This window comes from Mobula birostris, chromosome 4 (genome assembly GCF_030028105.1).
Source record: "Mobula birostris isolate sMobBir1 chromosome 4, sMobBir1.hap1, whole genome shotgun sequence".
NCBI classification, from domain to species: domain Eukaryota; kingdom Metazoa; phylum Chordata; class Chondrichthyes; order Myliobatiformes; family Myliobatidae; genus Mobula; species Mobula birostris.
The window spans coordinates 3,495,136-3,516,091 of NC_092373.1; the positions used below are offsets into that span (position 1 = coordinate 3,495,136).

The following is a 20,956-nucleotide window of genomic DNA, read 5'->3' on the forward strand; positions in this document are numbered from 1 at the left end:
CTATCATGCCTCCTCTCATCCTCCTCCTCTCCAAAGAGTAAAGCCCTAGCTCCCTTAATCTCTGATATAATGCATACTCTCTAAACCAGGCAGCATCCTGGTAAATCTCCTCTGTACCCTTTCCAATGCTTCCACATCCTTCCTATAGTGAGGCGACCAGAACTGGACACAGTACTCCAGGTGTGACCAAACCAGGGTTTTATAGAGTTGCATCATTACATCGCGACTCTTAAACTCTATCGCTCGACTTATGAAAGCTAACACCCCATAAGCTTTCTTAACTACCCTATCCACCTGTGAGGCAACTTTCAGGGATCTGTGGACATGTACCCCGAGATCCCTCTGCTCCTCCACACTACCAAGTATCCTGCCATTTACTTTGTACTTTGTCTTGGAGTTTGTCCTTCTAAAGTGTACCACCTCACACTTCTCCGGGTTGAACTCCATCTGCCACTTCTCAACGCACTTCTGCATCCTAAAAATGTCTCCCTGCAATCTTCGACAATTCTCTACACTATCCACACCACCACCAACCTTTATGTCGTCTGCAAACTTGCCATCCCACCCTTTTACCCCCACATCCAGGTCGTTAATAAAAATCACGAAAAGTGGAGGTCCCAGAACCGATCCTTGTGGGACACCATTAGTCACAACCCTCCAATCTGAATGTACTCCCTCCACCACGACCCTTTGCTTTCTGCAGGCAAGCCAATTCTGAATCCACCTGGCCAAACTTCCCTGGATCCGATGCCTTCTGACTTTCTGAATAAGCCTACTGTGTAGAACCTTGTCAAATGCCTTACTAAAATCCATATAGATCACATCCACTGCACTACCCTCATCTATATGCCTGGTCACCTCCTCAAAGAACTCTATCAGGCTTGTTAGACACGATCTGCCCTTCACAAAGCCATGCTGAATGTCCCTGATCAGACTATGTTTCTCTAAGTGCCCATAGATCCTATCTCTAAGAATCTTTTCCAACAGCTTCACTCCTGTCATCCTTTTTTTCTACACATAATTGAAGAATGCCTTGGGGTTTTCCTTTAACCAGGCCAACCTCAGAAAGGCGCTGCCAAAGTTATACCAACATGTCTCCTGCCCCACTAGAGGCCCGAATATACTTGACCACTGCTACACAGCAGTCAAGGACGCCTACCGTTCTGTCCCATGACCTCACTTCGGAAAATCAGACCATCAGGCTGTACTCCTCCTCCTGGCTTACAAACAGAAACTGAAGCGGGAGGTCACGGTGTCAAAAGTAGTGTCGCATTGGATGGAGGAAACGGATGAGGTCCTCCGTGACTGCTTTGAATCAGTGGACTGGTTAGTATTCAAGGACTCGGCAGCTAACCTTGATGGGCATGCCTCAGCTGTCACGAACTTTATTTGGAAATGTACGGAGGACTCTATTCTCTAACAGGAAACCTTGGATGAATTATGAAGTCAAGTCCCTTTTAAAGGCTAGAGCTGCAGCTTTTAGATCCGGGGATACCAGTCGCTACACGGAATACAGGTGTGAATTCCGGAAAGCCATTAAGGGTGCCAAGAGCCAATATTGAGCCAAGTTTGAAGCCCAGGCTAACCAGAGGGATGCCAGTAGACTATGGCAGGGTCTAAATGAGATCACTGGGCGCAAAGAAGAGGCTGAGAATATCAATAACTGTGGCGCTTCTCTTCCTGACGAACTTAACGTATTCTATGCAAGATTCAAACAGAAGAAGAGTGTCCCGCTCCGTCTGGATGAACAGGACCTGGTGGCATTGAGATTCATTGTCACCGAGGAGGACGTTAGAAAGACCTTCCTGAAGATAAATCCAAGGAAGGCGACTGGTCCAGATGGCGTCCCGGGATGGGTTCTCCGGGCCTGTGCAAGCGAGCTAGCTGGAGTGTTTGCTGACATCTTCAACTGCTCCTTGCTTCAGTCTAAGATCCCCTCGTGTTTTAAGAAGGCAACGATAACCCCAGTGCCGAAGAAGAGCAAGGTGGCATGCCTGAATGACTATCGACCTGTGGCTCTGACATCAATTGCTATGAAGTGCTTGGAGAGATTGGTTATGGCACACATCAACCACAGCCTACCGGTCAACCTCGACGCTTTGCAATTCGCCTACTGGAGCAACAGGTAAACGGCAGATGCCATCTCTCTGGCCCTACATTCCTCCCTAGAGCACCTGGAGAATAAAGACGCATACGTAAGGCTCCTTTTCATTGACTGCAGCTCTGCCTTTAATACCATCATTCCAAATAAACTGATTCCTAAGCTCCAGAACCTGGGCCTTAGCACTCAGATCTGCAGTTGGATCTTCAACTTCCTCACAGACAGGACCCAGCCTGTAAAAATAGGGGACAAGCTCTCCTCTACAATCACTCTGAGCACTGGTGCCCCACAAGACTGTGTACTCAGCCCCCTGCTGTACTCACTGTACACCCATGATTGTGTGGCCAAGTTTCCATCAAACTCAATATATAACTTTGCTGATGACACCACAATTGTAGGCCGTATCTCGAGTAATGATGAGTTGGAGTACAGAGAGGAAATTAAGAACCTGGTGGCATGGTGCGAAGACAATAACCCATCCCTCAACGTCAGAAAGATGATGGAATTGGTTGTTGACTTCAGAGGGAGTAGCAGACCGCACGACCCAATTTACATCAGTGTTGTGCAAGTGGAACAGGTCAAAAGCTTTAAGTTCCTCGGGGTCAATATCACGAATGACCTGACTTGGTCCAACCAAGCAGAGTTCACTGCCAAGAAGGCCCACCAGCACCTTTACTTCCTGAGAAAACTAAAGAAATTTGGCCTGTCCCCTAAAACCCTCACTAATTTTTATTGATGCACCATAGAAAGCATTCTCCTAGGGTGCATCACAACCTGGTATGGAAGTTGTCCTGTCCAAGACCGAAAGAAGCTGCAGAAGATCGTGAACACGGCGCAGCACATCACACAAACCAATCTTCTGTCCTTGGACTCACTTTACACCGCACGCTGTTGGAGCAGTGCTGCCAGGATAATCAAGGACACGACCCACCCAGCTAACAGACTTTTCATCCCTCTTCCCTCCGGGAGAAGGTTCAGGAGCTTGAAGACTCGTACACCCAGATTTGGGAACAGCTTCTTTCCAACTGTGATAAGACTGCTGAACGGATCTTCATCCGGATCTGGGCCGTACCCTCCAAATATGCGGACCTGCCTCTCGGTTTTTTTGCACTACCTTACTTCCCATTTTTCTATTACCTATTTATGATTTATAATTTAAATTTTTAATATTTACTAATTTTAACTATTTTTAACATTTGTAATCTAGGGAGCGGGAAGCGCAGAATCAAATATCGCTGTGATGATTGTACATTCTAGTATCAATTGTTTGGCGACAATAAAGTATAAAGTATTGCCTACTTTGTAATTACATCAATATGGTGGGCCCCAGGATAGATCTTCAGAGATTTTGACATTCAGGAACTTGAAGCTGCTCACCCTTTTCACTGCTGATCCCTTGATGAGCACTGGTGTGTGTTTCCTAGACTTCCTCTTCCTGTAGTCCACATCAATATGTTGGGTCCAGGATAGAACCTCAGAGAAGTTGACACCCAGGAATTTGAAACTGCTCACCCTTCCCGCTTTTGATTCCTCATTGAGGTTGGTGTATATTTCCTCAACCTCCCCTTCTTGCATTGTTACTAATTGTATGAATGAGTTACATCATTTAATATGTTATTCCATCAAACCTTTAATCTGTGTTATTTCATCTGATGGCAATATAATATTAGACAGCAGAGTGATAAGGCTTTGGTTCAACAGGCTTAGGCGGTAATGAGGCGAGGTACGTTTAACTGTGTTATTTGTGGAAAGGATGTAGTATTGTGTGTGTGAGGCCGGTTTTCTGTGCTTGCTGTCAGGTGTGAGAGGTTCTGGAGTCTCCCAGCCTCCCAGACAGCCATATCTGCACCCAGTGTGTCGAGCTGCAGCTCCAAAGGGACCACGTTAGGGAACTAGATATGCAGCTCGCTGACCTTTGTCTTGTCAGGGAGAGCGAGGAGGTGATAGAGAGGAGTTACAGGCAGGTGGTCACACCGGGGCCACGGGAGACAGACAAGTGGATAACAGTCAGGAGAGGGAAAGGAAGAGTCAGGTACTACAGAGTACCCCTGTGGCTGTCCCGCTCGACAATAAGTACTCCTGTTTGAGTACTGTTGTGGGGGGGACAGCCTACCTGGGAGAAGCAACATATTCCGGCCCTGTGGCTCAGAAGGGTAGAGAAAGGAAGGGGAAGGCAGTAGTGATAGGGGACTCTATAGTTAGGGGGTCAGACAGGTGATTCTGCAAAGAAACACGGATGGTAGTTTGCCTCCCAGGTGCCAGGAGTCGGGGATGTTTTAGATCGCGTCCAAGATACCCTGCAGTGGGAGGGAGAATGGCCAGAGGTCATGGTGCTTATTAGTACCAATGACATAGGTAGGAAAAGGGAAGAGGTCCTGAAAAAAGACTTTAGGGAGTTAGGAAGGAAGTTGAGAAGCAGGACTGCAAAGGTAGTAGTGACAGTGAGTACAGGAATAGAATGAGGTGGAGGATAAATGCGTGGCTGAGGGATTGGAGCGGGGGCAGGGATTCAGATTTCTGGATCATTGGGACCTCTTTTGGGGCAGGTGTGACCTGTACAAAAAGGACGGGTTGCACCTGAATCCCAGGGGGACCAATATCCTGGCGGGGAGGTTTGCTGAGGCTACTGGGAAAAGTTTAAACTCAAATTGTTGGGGGTGGGAACTGAACTGAAGAGACTGGGGAAGAGGAGGAGGCTGGCTCATGAATAGAGAAAGCTTGTAGACAGTGCGAAAGGGAGGATAGACAGGTGATAGAGAAGGGACGCTCTCGGTTGAGATGTGTCTATATTAGCGCAAGAAGTATTGTGAGCAAAGTCGATGAACTGACAGCGTGGATCAGTACTTGGAGCTATGATGTGGTGGCCATTAGAGAGACTTGGATGGCTGAGGGACAGGAATGGTTACTTCAAGTGCCGGGTTTTAGATGCTTCAGAAAGGACAGGGAGAGAGGCAAAAGAGGTGGGGGCGTGGCACTGTTGATCAGAGATGGTGTCACGGCTGAAGAAAAGGTTGATGTCTCTGTGGGTGGAGATTAGAAACAGGAAAGGGTCAATAGCTTTACTGGGTATTTTTTATAGGCCGCCCAATAGTAACAGGGATATCGAGGAGCAGTTAGGGAAACAGATCCTGGAAAGGTGTAATAACAACAGAGTTGTCGTGATGGGAGATTTTAATTTCCCAGATAACGATTGGCATCTCCCTAGAGCAAGGGGTTTAGGTGGGGTGGAGTTTGTTAAGTGTGTTCAGGAAGGTTTCTTGACACAATATGTAGATAAGCCTACAAGAGGAGAGGCTGTACTTGATTTGGTATTGTGAAATGAACCTGGTCAGGTGTCAGATCTCTCAGTGGGAGAGCATTTTGGAGATAGTGATCATAATTCTATCTCCTTTACAATAGCATTGGTGAGAGATAGGAACAGACAAGTTAGAAAAGTGTTGAATTGGAGTAAGGGGAATTATGAGGCTATCAGGCAGGAAATTGGAAGCTCAAATTGGGAACAGATGTTCTCAGGGAAAAGTACGGAAGAAATGTGGGAAATGTTCAGGGCATATTTGTGTGGAGTTCTGTGTAGGTACGTTCCAATGAGACAGGGAAAGGATGGTAGAGTACAGGAACCATGGTGTACAAAGGCTGTTGAAAATCTAGTCAAAAGAAGAAAAGAAAAGCTTACAAAAGGTTCAAAGAACTAGGTAATGATAAAGATCTAGAAGATTACGAAGTTAGCAGGAAGGAGTTTCAGAAGGAAATTAGGAGAGCCGGAAGGGGCCATGAGAAGGCCTTGGCAGGCAGGATTAAGGAAAACCACAAGGCATTCTGCAAGTATGTGAAGAGCAAGAGGATAAGACGTGAAAGAATAGGACCTATCAAGTGTGACAGTGGGAAAGTGTGTATGGAACCAGAGGAGGTAGCAGAGGTACTTAATGAATACTTGCTTCAGTACTCACTATGGAAAAGGATCTTGGTGATTGTAGTGATGACTTGCAGCAGACTGAAAAGCTTGAACATGTAGATATTAAGAAAGAGGATGTGCTGGAGCTACTGGAAAGCATCAAGTTGAATAAGTTGCTGGGACCGGATGAGATGTACCCCAGGCTACTGTGGGAGGTGAGGGAGGAGACTGCTGAGCCTCTGGCGATCTTTGCATCAATGGGGATGGGAGAGGTTCCGGAGGATTGGAGAGTTGTGGATGTTGTTCCTTTATTCAAGAAAGGGAGTAGAGATAGCTCAGGAAATTATAGACCAGTGAGTCTTACCTCAGTGGTTGGTAAGTTGATGGGGAAGATCCTGAGAGGCAGGATTTATGAACATTTCGAGAGGTATAATATGATTAAGAATAGTCAGCATGGCTTTGTCAAGGGCAGGTTGTGCCTTACGAGCCTGATTGAATTTTTTTGAGGATGTGACTAAACACGTTGATGAAGATGGAGCAGTAGATGTAGTGTATATGGATTTCAGCAAGCCATTTGATGAGGTACCCCATGCAAGTCTTATTGAGAAAGTAAGGAGACAAGGGATCCAAGGGGACATTGCTTTGTGGATTCAGAACTGGCTTGCTCACAGAAAGCAAAGAGTGGTTGTAGACGGGTCATGTTCTGCATGGAGGTCGGTGACTAGTGGTGTGCCTCAGGGATCTGTTCTGGGATCCTTACTCTTCGTGATTTTTATAAATGACCTGGATGAGGAAGTGGAGGGATGGGTTAGTAAGTTTGCTGATGACACAAAGGTTGGTGGTTTTGTGTATAGTGTTCAGGGCTGTCAGAGGTTACAGCGGGATATTGATAGGATGCAAAACTGGGCTGAGAAGTGGCAGATGGAGTTCAACCCGGATAAGTGTGAAGTGGTTCATTTTGGTAGGTCAAATATGATGGCAGAATATAGTATTAATGGTAAGACTCTTGACAGTGTGGAGGATCAGAGGGATGTTGAGGGATGTTGAGGTCCAAGTACATAGGACACTCAAAGCAGCTGTGCAGGTTGACTCTGTGGTTAAGAAGGTTGTACGGTGTATTGGCCTTCATCAATCATGGAAATGAATTTAGGAGCCGAGAGGTGATATTGCAGCTATTTAGGATCCTGGTCAGACCACACTTGGAGTACTGTGCTCAGTTTTGGTCGCCTCACTACAGGAAGGATGTGGAAACCATAGAAAGGGTTCTGAGGAGATTTATAAGGATGTTGCCTAGATTGGGGAGCATGCCTTATGAAAACAGATTGAGTGAACTCGGCCTTTTTTCTTTGGAGCGACGGAGGATGAGAGGTGACCTGATAGAGGTGTCTAAGACGATGAGAGGAATTGACAATAGGTGCAGGAGTAGGCCATTTGGCCCTTTGAGCCAGCACCACCATTCACTGTGATCATGGCTGATCATCCATAATCAGTATCCAGTTCCTGCCTTATACCCATAACCTTTGATTCCGCTATCTTTAAGAGCTCTATCCATCTCTTTCTTGAAAGCATCCAGAGACTTGGCCTCCACAGCCTTCTGGGGCAGAGCATTCCATATATCCACCACTCTCTGGGTGAAAAAGTTTTTCCTCAACTTCATTTTAAATGGCCTACCCCTTATTCTTAAACTGTGGCCTCTGGTTCTGGACTCACCCATCAGCGGGAACATGCTTCCTGCCTCCAGCGTGTCCAATCCCTTAATAATCTTATATGTTTCAATAAGATCCCCTGTCAGCCTTCTAAATTCCAGAGTATACAAGCCCAGTCGCTCCAATCTTTCAACATATGACGGTCCTGCCATCCCGGGAATTAACCTTGTGAACTTACACTGCACTCCCTCAATAACAAGAATGTCCTTCCTCAAATTTGGAGACCAAAACTGCATACATTGATTGTGTGGATAGTCATAGGCTTTTTTCCAGGGCTGAAATGGTTACCACAAGAGGACACAGGTTTAAGGTGCTGGGGGGTAGGTACAGAGGATATATCAGGGGTAAGTTTTTTTTTACTCAGAGAGTGGTGAGTGTGTGGAATGGGCTGCTGGCAACGGTGGTGGAGGCGGATACGATAGCGTTTTCTAAGAGACTTTTGGATAGGTACATGTAGCTTGGGAAAATAGAGGGCTAGTAATAGTAAGCCAAGTAATTTCTAAGGTAGGGACATGTTTGGCACAACTTTGTGGGCTGAAGGGCCTGTATTGTGCTGCAGGTTTTATATGTTTCCAGACTTTTTAAAATTTAACTTGGCATCCATTCTATTCGTCTTCATTCATCTCTGAGGCAAGTGGTTAAAGAAAACCCAATCTGTGATTTAAATTGTGGAACTGTGTTGATACATCTCTTGTTCTTTAGCTGGCAGATACCCTGCTCATTATGTTCCATAAGGTAGGTGAGTAGAGAGGTTAATTATTTAAGCTGCTGTGGTGAATGCCGGGTGGCGGGGTGGAGATGTGTCCCTACCAAACAAGGTGTAAGGCGCTCCTTCCCTCAACTTGTCTGCAGGTCACCCTTGGGCAAGCTGTAGCAGCTGGTGCACATCACAAGTCCTAGTTATATGACCACTGATGCCAGTCGGACAATCTCTGAAGGGTATTGATAATATTGGGGTCATCCATCTTGTAAAGTCACTGCCTGGAAGAAGATGATGGCAAACCACTTCTGTAGAAAAGCTTGCCAACAATAATCATGGTCATGGAAAGACCATGATCACGCACAACATATGACATGGAATGTTACGAATTAACAAAATGGTGAATCTCATAAAATTGCCAACGGGACAACATCTTTCCTGTGTGTAGGCAGAAGAGATGAGTTTAGTTGGTCATTTGATTACTAATTAGTTTGGTTCGGCACGACATTGTGGACTGAAGGGCCTGTTCTTGTGCTGTACTATACCTTTTCTATGTTCTCTGCTCTAAGTCTAGCCACATACGCGGAAGGACTGTACTTTGGGGTGATTCTGCATTTACAGAAGGTGAATGGTAGAGAGCAGCAAATCCAGTACTGGGTTTCCTTGCTGCAATTTGTCGCACCATTCACAACCCTTTACGTCGGTGGCACAGCAGCGGGAACTACAAGCAGTTTCAAACACCTGGGAATACGCATCTTCCACAAACTCTCATGGTCCCAGAACACATACTACTCAATCAGGAAAGCTCACCAACACCTCTTCTTTCTGAGGAGACTGAAGGCAGCCTTTGCATGTCTGCCCTTGCATCATTCACAGATGTGCAGTAGAGAGCATCCTGACAAGCTACATCACTGCATGGTACGGATTCTACACTGCAGTGTCCAGGAAGGCTCTGCTACGGTAGTCAAAACTGACCGTCATATCATCAGCACCAGCCTACGAGCCATCAAGGTCATGTGTACAGTGTGACGATATCCTGAGTTATTCATTATGGACTGTGCTTTTAAAAAGAGAGAGAGAGAGAGAGAGAGAGAGAGCAGCTGTACAGCACAAACAACTTGTTACTGAGAGAGATGGGTGAAGACTGCTCACTATTTGTTTAGGATTTCTGCAAGGACACTGCCAGCTTCTGAGTTCCTACAGAGAGAGAAGGGAGGAGCTACTTGATGGACAGCTGGTGTTCAGCTCAACAGTATTTAAACCAGCGTAATTGCTTGTTTTGGAGGACACGCAGACGCATTAAGGTGTGGTGAAGTTACCATTGTCCTGTTCAGGAGCCCACGAGTGTGGGACTGAGGATCGATCGTGAGGGATCGATCTGTGATTATTAGTGCGTGAAAGAGCGACCCTGTGGAGTCTATCAGTGTGTCTAACCTTTGCCTGTGTTGGTAGACTATCACTTGAAGATGGTGCTCTTAAGTTGGTCAAGTTTGGCTAACTTGGAAGATTCGGAGGACAACGGGAAGAATCAACCGCATTGGCTTACTCGGACAGCTGCGACACCTCTCTCTCTCCATCACTACTCAACTCAATACCACGAGCTGAACTGATTTCATTTACCCATCATCATAAGACTGTATCCATTTAACCCCTAGGCTTGAAGAAGCTTGGTTTTTATATTTCCACACTTATATATGCATGAACTTTGCTAATCTGTTTGATATATCTGAATTTATATTACTGTATTGCGTAGTTACTAATAAACAAGCATTAGTTAACAGCAATACCAGACTCCAAGGTGTTTTCCATTTCTGCTGGTTCTTTAACCGGTTATGGGGTACGTAACAGCAGGAATGTGCTGGAAAAAGGCTAGTGAAATCTTGAAGGATCCCACCCACCCTGCTCATGGATTGTTTGTCCCATTCCCATCTTTGAGGAAGCTACATAGCATCCACGCCAGGACCACCAGACTCAAAAACAGTTTCTTTCCCCAAGCAGTAAAGCTGCTTCCACTCACTAACCCACCCCTACTCACACCCAACCACCACTGTTTTGTCATTTATATCAGTCCCCTTATGTACGGTCACCTGTAGGTAGTGTCACTTTATGAACATACAATCAATCTATGTATGTAAGCTCTCTGATGACATTAAACAGTCTTGATTCCTGACTTAACAAATTTTTCATTCATTGTGATTTCAGACGGTAGATGCGAAGAAACTGGAGAAAGCTGAAGCCAGGCTGAAAGCAAAGCAGGAGAAGAGGACCGAGAAGAGTTCACAGAAGTCAGCAAGCCCCTTGTAAGTATCGAGCACGTTCATCTGTATGATTTGAGTGGCACTTGGTCATTAGAGATAACATGTTAGATTGATCTGCTTGCGATGTAGCTGTAGGGTGTCCAGTACTGGGTGCTCAATGTTGATTGTTCATTGTGTCCGACAGTGGTAGGCCACCGGTGTGGGAGAGATTTTAAAGTGGAAAAGCCATTGCACTTGGACAGTGCCACTCTCCGGACCTCACCCAGGTCCAGTGATACTAGTAGTCATCACAAACTGGTGTCTTTGTTGGTTGCTCTGATGACCATGGCATCTTCTGTGCTTACAATGCCCTTCGCCCTCCATGAAGTATTGCAGAATTGTTGATCTCAGCATTCCAGTCTGCCGGAACTCACTCCACATGCTAAGACAGGCATGTCCCTGTCTTACTGGTTTATAGGCACGCCAACTGCCATCACATGGTTAGTCCACCTGTCGAACTGGTGTACTGGGGTGTAGCTACTGTCACATGTGAACAGTTACTTGGAGCCATTGGTGAGAGCTGAGTGTCAGGCTAACAGGTCTATAGTTTCCTTTCTGCTGCCTCCCACCTTTCTTAAATAGTGGAGTAACATCTGCAATTTTCCAGTCATCCGGTACAATGCCAGAATCTATCGATTCTTGAAAGATCATCGTTAATGCCTCCGCAATCTCTCCAGCTACTTCCTTCAGAACCCGAGGGTGCAGTCCATCAGGTCTGGGAGATTTATCCACCCTCAGACCATTAAGCTTCCTGAGCATCTTCTCAGTCGTAATTTTCACTACACAAACATCACCTCCCTGATACTCTTGAATGTCCAGTATACTGCATATGTGTTCCACTGTGAAGACTGATGCAAAATACACATTCAGTTCCTCTGAAAGCATGGTTTCCTGAAAGGAAAATCCTGCCTGACAAACCTACTGCAATTCTTTGAGGAATTACAAGCAGGGTAGACAAAGAAGATGCAGTAGGCGTGGTGTACTTGGATTTTCAGAAGGCCTTTAACAAGGTGCCACACATGAGGCTGCTTAGCAAGATAAGAGCCCATGAAATTACAGGGAAGTTACTAGCGTGGATGGAACATTGGCTGGTCGGCAGAAAATAGATAGTGGGAATAAAGGGATCCTATTCTAGCTGGCTGCCGGTTACCAGTGGAGTTCCACAGGGGTTGGTGTTGGGACCACTGCTTTTTACTACGTATGTCAATGACTTGGACTACGGTATTAGTGGATTTTTGGTGAAATTTGATGATGATGCAATGATAGGTAGAGGAGCAGTTAGTGTTGAGGAAACAGAGAGCCTGCAGAGAGACCTGGATAGTTTAGGGGAATGGGCAAAGAAGTGGCCAGTGAAATACAAGCATTCAATGTGGGAAAGTGTTTGGTCATGCACTTTGGTGGAAGAGACTATTATTTAGATGGGTAGAGAATTCAAAATGCAGAGATACAAAGGGACTTGCGAGTCCTTGTGCAAGATACCTAAAGGTTAACCTCCAGGCTGAGTCAGTTGTGAAGAAGGCGAATGCAATGTTGGCATTCATTTCTAGAGGTATGGAATATAAGAGCAAGGATATGATGTTAAGGCTCTCTAAGGCACTCGTGAGACCACACTTGGAGTATTGTGTACAGTTTTGGGCTCCTTATTTTAGAAAGGATACACTGACATTGGAGAGGCTTCAGAGAAGATTCACGAGAATGATTCCAGGAATGAAAAGGTTACGTCTGGAAGCTCTTGGGCTGTATTCCCTGGAGTTCAGGAGAATGAGGGGGGATCTTACAGAAACATTCAGAATGTTAAAAGGCCTGAACAGATTAGATGTGGCAAAGTTATTTCCCATGGTAGGGGGTTCTAGGACAAGAGGGCACTCTGCCATCTCTGCATCTCTCATTACAGTATCTCCAGCGTTATTTTGTATTGGCCCTATAACTATCCTCGACTCTCCTTTACTCTTTATATACTTAAAAGAGCTTCCATCATCCAAATCATTGACTTGTAGAATAAGAAGAATCAGACTCCTGTGGAACACCATTACTGACCAGCAGCCAGTCAAAAAAAGGCTCTTTGTTCCCCACAAGAATCTTTTTTGTAGGACCATGGGCTTGGAGCTTTTAAGCAGCCTCATGTATGGCACCTTGTCAGAGACCTTCTGAAAATCCAAGTATGCAACAACAATCGATCCTCCTTTGTTTATCCTGCTTGTTACTTCTTCAAAGAATACCAACAGATTTGTGAGGCAAGATTTTCCCTTGAGGAAACAATCCTGACTGTGGCCTATTTTACATGTGCCTCAAAGTATCCTGGGACCTCATCCTTAATAATTGACTCCAACATCTTACCAACTACTGAGGTCTCACTAACTAGCCTATAGTTTCTTTTCTTCTGTTTCTCTCACTTCTTGAAGAGTGGAGTGACATTTGCAATTTTCTAGTCTTCCAGAATCATCCCAGAATCTAGTGATTTTTGAAAGATCACTGCAAATGCTTCCATGATTTCTTCCGCTACCTGTTTCAGAACTCTGGTGCTTACACCATCTGGTCCAGGTGACTTATCTAACTTCAGTCATCTGCTGCCACGATGAGTCCAATCTCAAGTTGGAGTAGCAACACCTCATATTCCGTCTGGGTAACATCCAACCTGACGTTTTCTCCAACTTCCACTAATTTCTCTTGCCTGCCTTTTTGTTGCATTCCCCATTCTGGCTCCCCTCTCACCCCTCTCTTACCTGCCCATTACCTCTGTCTGGTTCCCCTCCTCTCTTTTCTCTCATGGCCCACTGTCCTATCAGATTCCTTTTTCTTTAGATTTTTATATCCTCCACCAATCTCCCAGCTTCTCACTTCATTCCACCACCACCCCCCCCATCTCCCACCCACCCATCTTCCACCTCATCTGGTTTCACCTATCATCTTCCAGTGTGCACTCCTCCATTTGCTCCCACCTTCTCATTCTGGCTTCTTCCCCTTGACTTTCCAGTCCTGACAGAGGGTGGTGGCCTGAAACATTGAATGTTTATTCCTCTCCATAATTGCTGCTTGACCTCCAGCATTATGGGAGAAAGGGAAGTGAGAGGGGCACCGGGGGTAGGTGATAGGCAGGTGAAGTGGAAAGGAAAGAGGGGAGCCAGAGTGGGGAAATGAAGGGAGGGGAAAAATCAGATTCTAAACAGCATGTAACGAATTCTAACTCACCCCAGTCCTCCTATTGTAGGACAGTGTGCTGCAGGTGAATAGTGCTTTGTGAGGAATGGAAAGCTGACTAAGAATTACCTTCTGTTTGTGCTCATTCACCGGTCCAGGGATAATATTGGCACAGCTTTATGTGCAGTGCTTTTTAAAATATTTCTCTCAAAAAATAAGCCTCATCAGCTCTTTGGCTCCTGTGAGCAAGCATTCTGTCTCTTTGAAGTTACCCAGCATGTCCCAGTATTGCACTTTGTTTTTCCCAGTCTGATCAACTGTTATAGAAAGATGTAGTGGACCATTTTGGCCAAGAGCCCTTAAAATTTTAAAAATTAGCAGCGGTTGTTAAAAATCCATCTTCCCCAGAGCATACTGGTGTGATTCTACAGTGCCATCACAGAGAGGATCCTCACCACTACTGTCTGGCTTGTTGCAGAACCCTCTCACAATGTACGAAAACTACAGCAAACTGTCAGGTCAGCAGAAAAGGTCTACTATCATTGCAGGACTTGTATGTATCTAGGACAAAAAATCAGGCAAGAAAAAATCATTGCAGACACTACCAACCCTGCAAACTGCCTTTTCTATAAGTTCCCTTCTTGTAAGTGCTATAGGGCTATTAAAACTAAACTTCATACTATCTTAAAAGTTTCTTGCCATCGACCATTCTAGTTAGCACCTCCCCACCCACCTCTGTCGATTACACCCGTCACTGGACTGCACTATGAACACTTCACACATTTTTTATATTTGTATTTATGTATTCACATGTTATTCCATATCTGTACTTTATGTTTGATGTAATTCTTTATTTTTTATTATTGTTGAATGTTGTTTTTGTTGCATGCTACACCCTGACCAACACTCCACAGCAAATAACTAATACATGTGAATGTATACAGTGTTGGCGCGTGGCCAAGAGGTCAAGGTGTTTGTCTAGTGATTTGAAGGTCACTAGTTCGAGTCTTGGCTGAGACAGCGTGTGTGTCCTTGATCAAGACACTTAACCACACATTGCTCTGCGACAACACTGGTGCCAAGCTGTATGGGTCCTAATGCCCTTCCCTTGAACAACATCGGTGGCGTGGAGAGGGGAGACTTGCAGCATGGGCAACTGCTGGTCTTCCATACAACCTTGCCCAGGCCTGCGCCCTGGAAACTTTCCAAGGCGCAAATCCATGGTCTCATGAGACTAACGGATGCCTATAATAAAGTGAATAAAGTTGATTGTCCTTTTTTGTCACATGTCTAGTGAAATGTACGATGAAGTGCATTGTTTGTGTCAAGATTTGCTCAGGCAGCCTGCAAGTGTCATCACAGTTCTGCCACCAATATAGCTGTCCACATCTTTGGAGCTCCCAGCGAAAACTCACAGGGACAGTGTACAAACTCTACAGATAACAGTGAGAATTGATCTTATCTTACAGCTAGTGCTGTAAAACTGTTACACTAACGCTATGTTACCAGGCCATCCTTTCTGTGTCACAGAGAATGGATCGTCAATCCTCTGAATTTATTAGAGGACAGAAGGGAGCATTTGTAAAAAAAAAGTTTGTAGGGTTAGTTGGGGAAAGTGGTAACAAAAATAGATGGAAACAGGAGGGGGAGACTGGGATCTGTTGAATAGAGAAGAGGAAAACAGGAGAATGAGTTGTGAAGAAAAATGTGAATGTAGCAGAACCGGGGTCTGTGACAAGAGGGAAAAGAAATGAATGGAGAGTCATAAAGATAAAGAGGCATAAGGAAATAATTTCTTGATGAACCAACAGTAAAACAGAGTGGTTTAGGCTAATCTTGCTGATTCTAACTTTGAGTTTAAAGATGACAGGGACCTCGTTGATGCTAAATGAATGATCAGGAGGATAAAATGGAGACCCTCAATGGGAACAATCTTTTCCCTTGGGTAGTGAAATCCAACACAAGGATTAAAGGTTTAGGGTGAGAGGGATTTAGAAAGGACCCAAAGGCCAACTTCTTCACCCATATGGTGGTGAGTGTATGGAACGAGCTACTGGAGGAAGTGGTGAGACAGGTACAGTGGTTTGATTTAAGAAACACTTGGATCTCTACATGAAGGCTTGGAGCTTAGAGTGATATGGGTGGAGTGTTGGAATCTGGGTCCAGCTGGGTGTGTGCGCTGTGGTCGGCACATTGGCTGAAAGGCCTGTAGCTGTTCTGTTTTGCTCTATGACTCTGTGACAGCATTCACCTTCACTGCCTCTTGTCTGAGCATGAAAGATCAGGTTTATTGAAACTGGGCAGGGATTGTTATTGAAACTGGATATAAGTATGGTTCCAACATCTTAAAATTTGGAATAGAATTTCTCTAAGCTAACTGAAATAGCACAGTTTCCAAGTAACATTTGTGATATGAAGACTTCAAATGTTTTGAGTGCTGAAAGTGGAAGATATTGTTTCATTTTATTTCTCTCTCGGAAGGGTTGTAGAAGTGTGTTTCTGGTTTAAAAGCTGATAAGTAGTGAGTTAACATATAAACTTCAAAACCCCCATGAAGTAGGTTTCTTCGGGACCTGCTGCCTGTGATGTGGTTAGTCCTTTTGCAGATGGAGTTATTGTAAGAAGTTGATGTTTTCTTTTCATATCCTTGTTTTTATATTTTAAGGGTAATATTGTGGGTTATTCATACTGCCAGATTTTTGGGTGATTTCAGGGTAACAAAAGTTTGAAACATTCCCAAGGCACAGTTTCTTTGAAAACGCAAAAAAAAAATGGCAGATGCTGAAAATCTGAAATTACAAGAAGTTCAAATTCATTTATTGTTATCTGACCATACACATGTATACCACCAAACAAAACAATGTTTCTCAGGACCAAGGTGCACAACACAGTACATATAACTCACAGACAGCACACAGAGTAGTGTTACCACAAATAAATTAACAGATAATGGACACAAGTTTAAAAAGTAAAGTATAACACCGCTGGTGCTTTATGCGTGATGAGATCTGGTCGGTGGCAGGGAGTTCAGTAGTCTTACAGCCTAAGGGAAGAAGTTGCTTTCCATCCTAACCATTCTTGTTTTAATGGTACAGTACCTCCTTCTGATGGTAGGAGATCAAAGAGATTGTTGGAGAGATGGAAGTGATTATTGACAATGCCAAGGGCCCTCCATATGCAGTGCTCCTGATAAATATCTCTAATTTGTGCAAGAGAGACCCTGATGCTCCTCTCAACAGTCCTTGCAATCTTTTATAGGGACTTGCGGTCAAATTCCTTACAATTCCTGTACCAGTCAGTGATGCAGCTGGTCAGGGCTCACAATGGTACTCCTATTTATACTAAAGAATGAATAGAATGGCGAAGAGCTGGGAGCTTCATTTGCATCAATCTCCTCAGGAAGTGGAGACACTGTTGTGCTTGACAAAAATGCTGGAAACAGCTGGAGCAGCATCTGCCAAAATTCAAAATAGTTTATGTTATAGATGAAGATCCATCAAGTACAGTTCTGAGGAAATGTTTGACCTGAAACATTGATTATATTTTAACCATTAACCTCTTGACCTTTCCATTTTGCTGTGTTGAATTGTCCTGAGAGAGAAATAAGCTGTCTCTCTCTCACTCGCTCTCTCTCTCACTCGCGTCTCTCGCTCTCTGCCTCACACGCTCTCGTGCACGAGCCCTCACTCTCTCTCCTCTCTCTCTCCTGCTCTCTCTCTCTCCCTGCTCTCTCTCTCTCCCTGCTTTCTCTCTCTCCCTGCTCTCTCTCTCTCTCCCTGCTGTCTCTCTCCCTGCTCTCTCTCCCTCCCTCTCCCTGCTCTCTCTCCCTCTCTCTCCCTGCTCTCCCTCTCTCTCCCTGCTCTCCCTCTCTCTCCCTGCTCTCCCTCTCTCTCCCTGCTCTCTCTCTCTCTCCCTGCTCTCTCTCTCTCCTGCTCTCTCTCTCTCCCTGCTCTCTCTCTCTCCCTGCTCTCTCTCTCTCCCTGCTCTCTCTCTCTCTCCCCCGTTCTATCTCTCTCTCCCCGTTCTATCTCTCTCTCCCCGTTCTCTCTCTCTCCCCCCGTTCTCTCTCTCTCCCCCGTTCTCTCTCTCTCCCCCGTTCTCTCTCTCTCCCCCCGTTCTCTCTCTCTCCCCCGTACTCTCTCTCTCCCCCCCGTTCTCTCTCTCTCCCCCCGTTCTCTCTCTCTCCCCCATTCTCTCTCTCTCTCACTGCTCTCTCTCACTGCTCTCTCTCACTGCTCTCTCTCTCACTGTTCTCTCTCTCTCCCTGCTCTCTCTCTCCTGCTCTCTCTCTCCCTGCTCTCTCTCTCCCTGCTCTCTCTCTCCCTGCTCTCTCTCTCTCTACTCTCTCTCTCTCCCTGCTCTCTCTCTCCCTGCTCTCTCTCTCTCCCTGCTCTCTCTCTCTCCCTGCTCTCTCTCTCTCCTGCTCTCTCTCTCTCCCTGCTCTCTCTCTCTCCCTGCTCTCTCTCTCTCCCACTGCTCTCTCTCTCTCCCTGCTCTCTCTCTCTCTGTCCCTGCTCTCTCTCTCTCCTGCTCTCTCTCCCTCTCCCTGCTCTCTCTCCCTCTCCCTGCTCTCTCTCTCTTCCTGCTCTCTCTCTCTCCCTTCTCTCTCCCTGCTCTCTCCCTCTCTCTATTCTCTCTTCTCTGTCCTCTCTCTTCTCTCTCCCTGCTCTCTCTCTCCCTGCTCTCTCTCTCCCTGCTCTCTCTCTCCCTGCTCTCTCTCTCCCTGCACTCTCTCTCCCTGCTCTCTCTCTCTCCCTGCTCTCTCTCTCTCTCCCTGCTCTCTCTCTCTCCCTGCACTCTCTCTCCCTGCACTCTCTCTCCCTGCACTCTCCCTCTCCTGCTCTCTCCTCTCCCTGTTCTCTCTTCTCTCTCCTCTCTCTTCTCTCTCCCTGCACTCTCTCTCTCCCTGCACTCTCTCTCTCCCTGCACTCTCTCTCTCCCTGCACTCTCTCTCTCCCTGCACTCTCTCTCTCCCTGCACTCTCTCTCTCCCTGCTCTCTCTCTCTCCTGCTCTCTCTCTCTCCCTGCTCTCTCCCTCTCCCTGTTCTCTCTTCTCTCTCCTCTCTCTCCTCTCTCTCCTCTCTCTTCTCTCTCCTCTCTCTTCTCTCTCCTCTCTCCTCTCTCTTCTCTCTCCTCTCTCTTCTCTCTCCTCTCTCTTCTCTCTCCTCTCTCTTCTCTCTCCCTCTCTCTCTCTCCTGCACTCTCTCTCTCCCTGCTCTCTCTCTCTCCCTGCACTCTCTCTCCCTGCTCTCTCTCTCTCCCTGCTCTCTCTCTCTCTCCCTGCTCTCTCTCTCTCCCTGCACTCTCTCTCCCTGCACTCTCTCTCCCTGCACTCTCTCTCCCTGCACTCTCTCTCCCTGCACTCTCCCTCTCCCTGCTCTCTCCCTCTCCCTGTTCTCTCTTCTCTCTCCTCTCTCTTCTCTCTCCCTGCACTCTCTCTCTCCCTGCACTCTCTCTCTCCCTGCACTCTCTCTCTCCCTGCACTCTCTCTCTCCCTGCACTCTCTCTCTCCCTGCACTCTCTCTCTCCCTGCACTCTCTCTCTCCCTGCTCTCTCTCTCTCCCTGCTCTCTCTCTCTCCCTGCTCTCTCTCTCTCCCTGCTCTCTCCCTCTCCCTGTTCTCTCTTCTCTCTCCTCTCTCTCCTCTCTCTTCTCTCTCCTCTCTCTTCTCTCTCCTCTCTCCTCTCTCTTCTCTCTCCTCTCTCTTCTCTCTCCTCTCTCTTCTCTCTCCTCTCTCTTCTCTCTCCCTCCTCTCTCTCTCCCTGCACTCTCTCTCTCCCTGCGCTCTGTCTCTCTCCCTGCGCTCTCTCTCTCTCCCTGCGCTCTCTCTCTCTCCCTGCGCTCTCTCTCTCTCCCTGCGCGCTCTCTCTCTCCCTGCGCTCTCTCTCTCTCCCTGCTCTCTCTCTCTCCCACTGCTCTCTCTCTCTCTCCCTGCTCTCTCTTTCTCTGTCCCTGCTCTCTCTCTCTCCCTGCTCTCTCTCCCTCTCCCTGCTCTCTCTCTCTCCCTGCTCTCTCTCTCTCCCTGCTCTCTCCCTGCTCTCTCCCTCTCTCTATTCTCTCTTCTCTGTCCTCTCTCTTCTCTCTCCTGCTCTCTCTCTCCCTGCTCTCTCTCTCTCCCTGCACTCTCTCTCCCTGCTCTCTCTCTCTCCCTGCTCTCTCTCTCTCCCTGCTCTCTCTCTCTCCCTGCACTCTCTCTCCCTGCACTCTCTCTCCTGCACTCTCTCTCCTGCACTCTCTCTCCCTGCACTCCCTCTCCCTGCTCTCTCCCTCTCCCTGTTCTCTCTTCTCTCTCCTCTCTCTTCTCTCTCCCTGCACTCTCTCTCTCCCTGCACTCTCTCTCTCCCTGCACTCTCTCTCTCCCTGCACTCTCTCTCTCCCTGCACTCTCTCTCTCCCTGCTCTCTCTCTCTCCTGCTCTCTCTCGCTCCCTGCTCTCTCTCTCTCCCTGCTCTCTCCCTCTCCCTGTTCTCTCTTCTCTCTCCTCTCTCTCCTCTCTCTCCTCTCTCTTCTCTCTCCTCTCTCTTCTCTCTCCTCTCTCTTCTCTCTCCTCTCTCTTCTCTCTCCCTCCTCTCTCTCTCCCTGCACTCTCTCTCTCCCTGCTCTCTCTCTCTCCCTGCACTCTCTCTCCCTGCTCTCTCTCTCTCCCTGCTCTCTCTCTCTCTCCCTGCTCTCTCTCTCTCCCTGCACTCTCTCTCCCTGCACTCTCTCTCCCTGCACTCTCCCTCTCCTGCTCTCTCCCTCTCCCTGTTCTCTCTTCTCTCTCCTCTCTCTTCTCTCTCCCTGCACTCTCTCTCTCCTGCACTCTCTCTCTCCCTGCACTCTCTCTCTCCCTGCACTCTCTCTCTCCCTGCACTCTCTCTCTCCCTGCACTCTCTCTCTCCCTGCACTCTCTCTCTCCCTGCTCTCTCTCTCTCCTGCTCTCTCTCTCTCCCTGCTCTCTCTCTCTCCCTGCTCTCTCCCTCTCCCTGTTCTCTCTTCTCTCTCCTCTCTCTCCTCTCTCTTCTCTCCTCTCTCTCTCTCTCCTCTCTCCTCTCTCTTCTCTCTCCCTCTCTCTTCTCTCTCCTCTCTCTTCTCTCTCCTCTCTCTTCTCTCTCCCTCCTCTCTCTCTCCCTGCACTCTCTCTC

General features: G+C 46.9%; 1 protein-coding gene across 3 annotated transcripts in view; it reads left to right on the forward strand.

Annotated features, from left to right (window-relative positions):
* Nucleotides 1-20,956, forward strand: part of abcf3 (ATP-binding cassette, sub-family F (GCN20), member 3) — a 252,315-nt gene that overhangs the window by 32,555 nt on the left and 198,804 nt on the right. For all 3 annotated transcript variants that reach the window (XM_072254865.1, XM_072254867.1, XM_072254866.1), the window contains exon 5: nucleotides 10,602-10,699. In XM_072254865.1, the coding sequence (XP_072110966.1) occupies nucleotides 10,602-10,699 (98 nt within the window). The remainder of the gene's footprint in view (nucleotides 1-10,601; nucleotides 10,700-20,956) is intronic.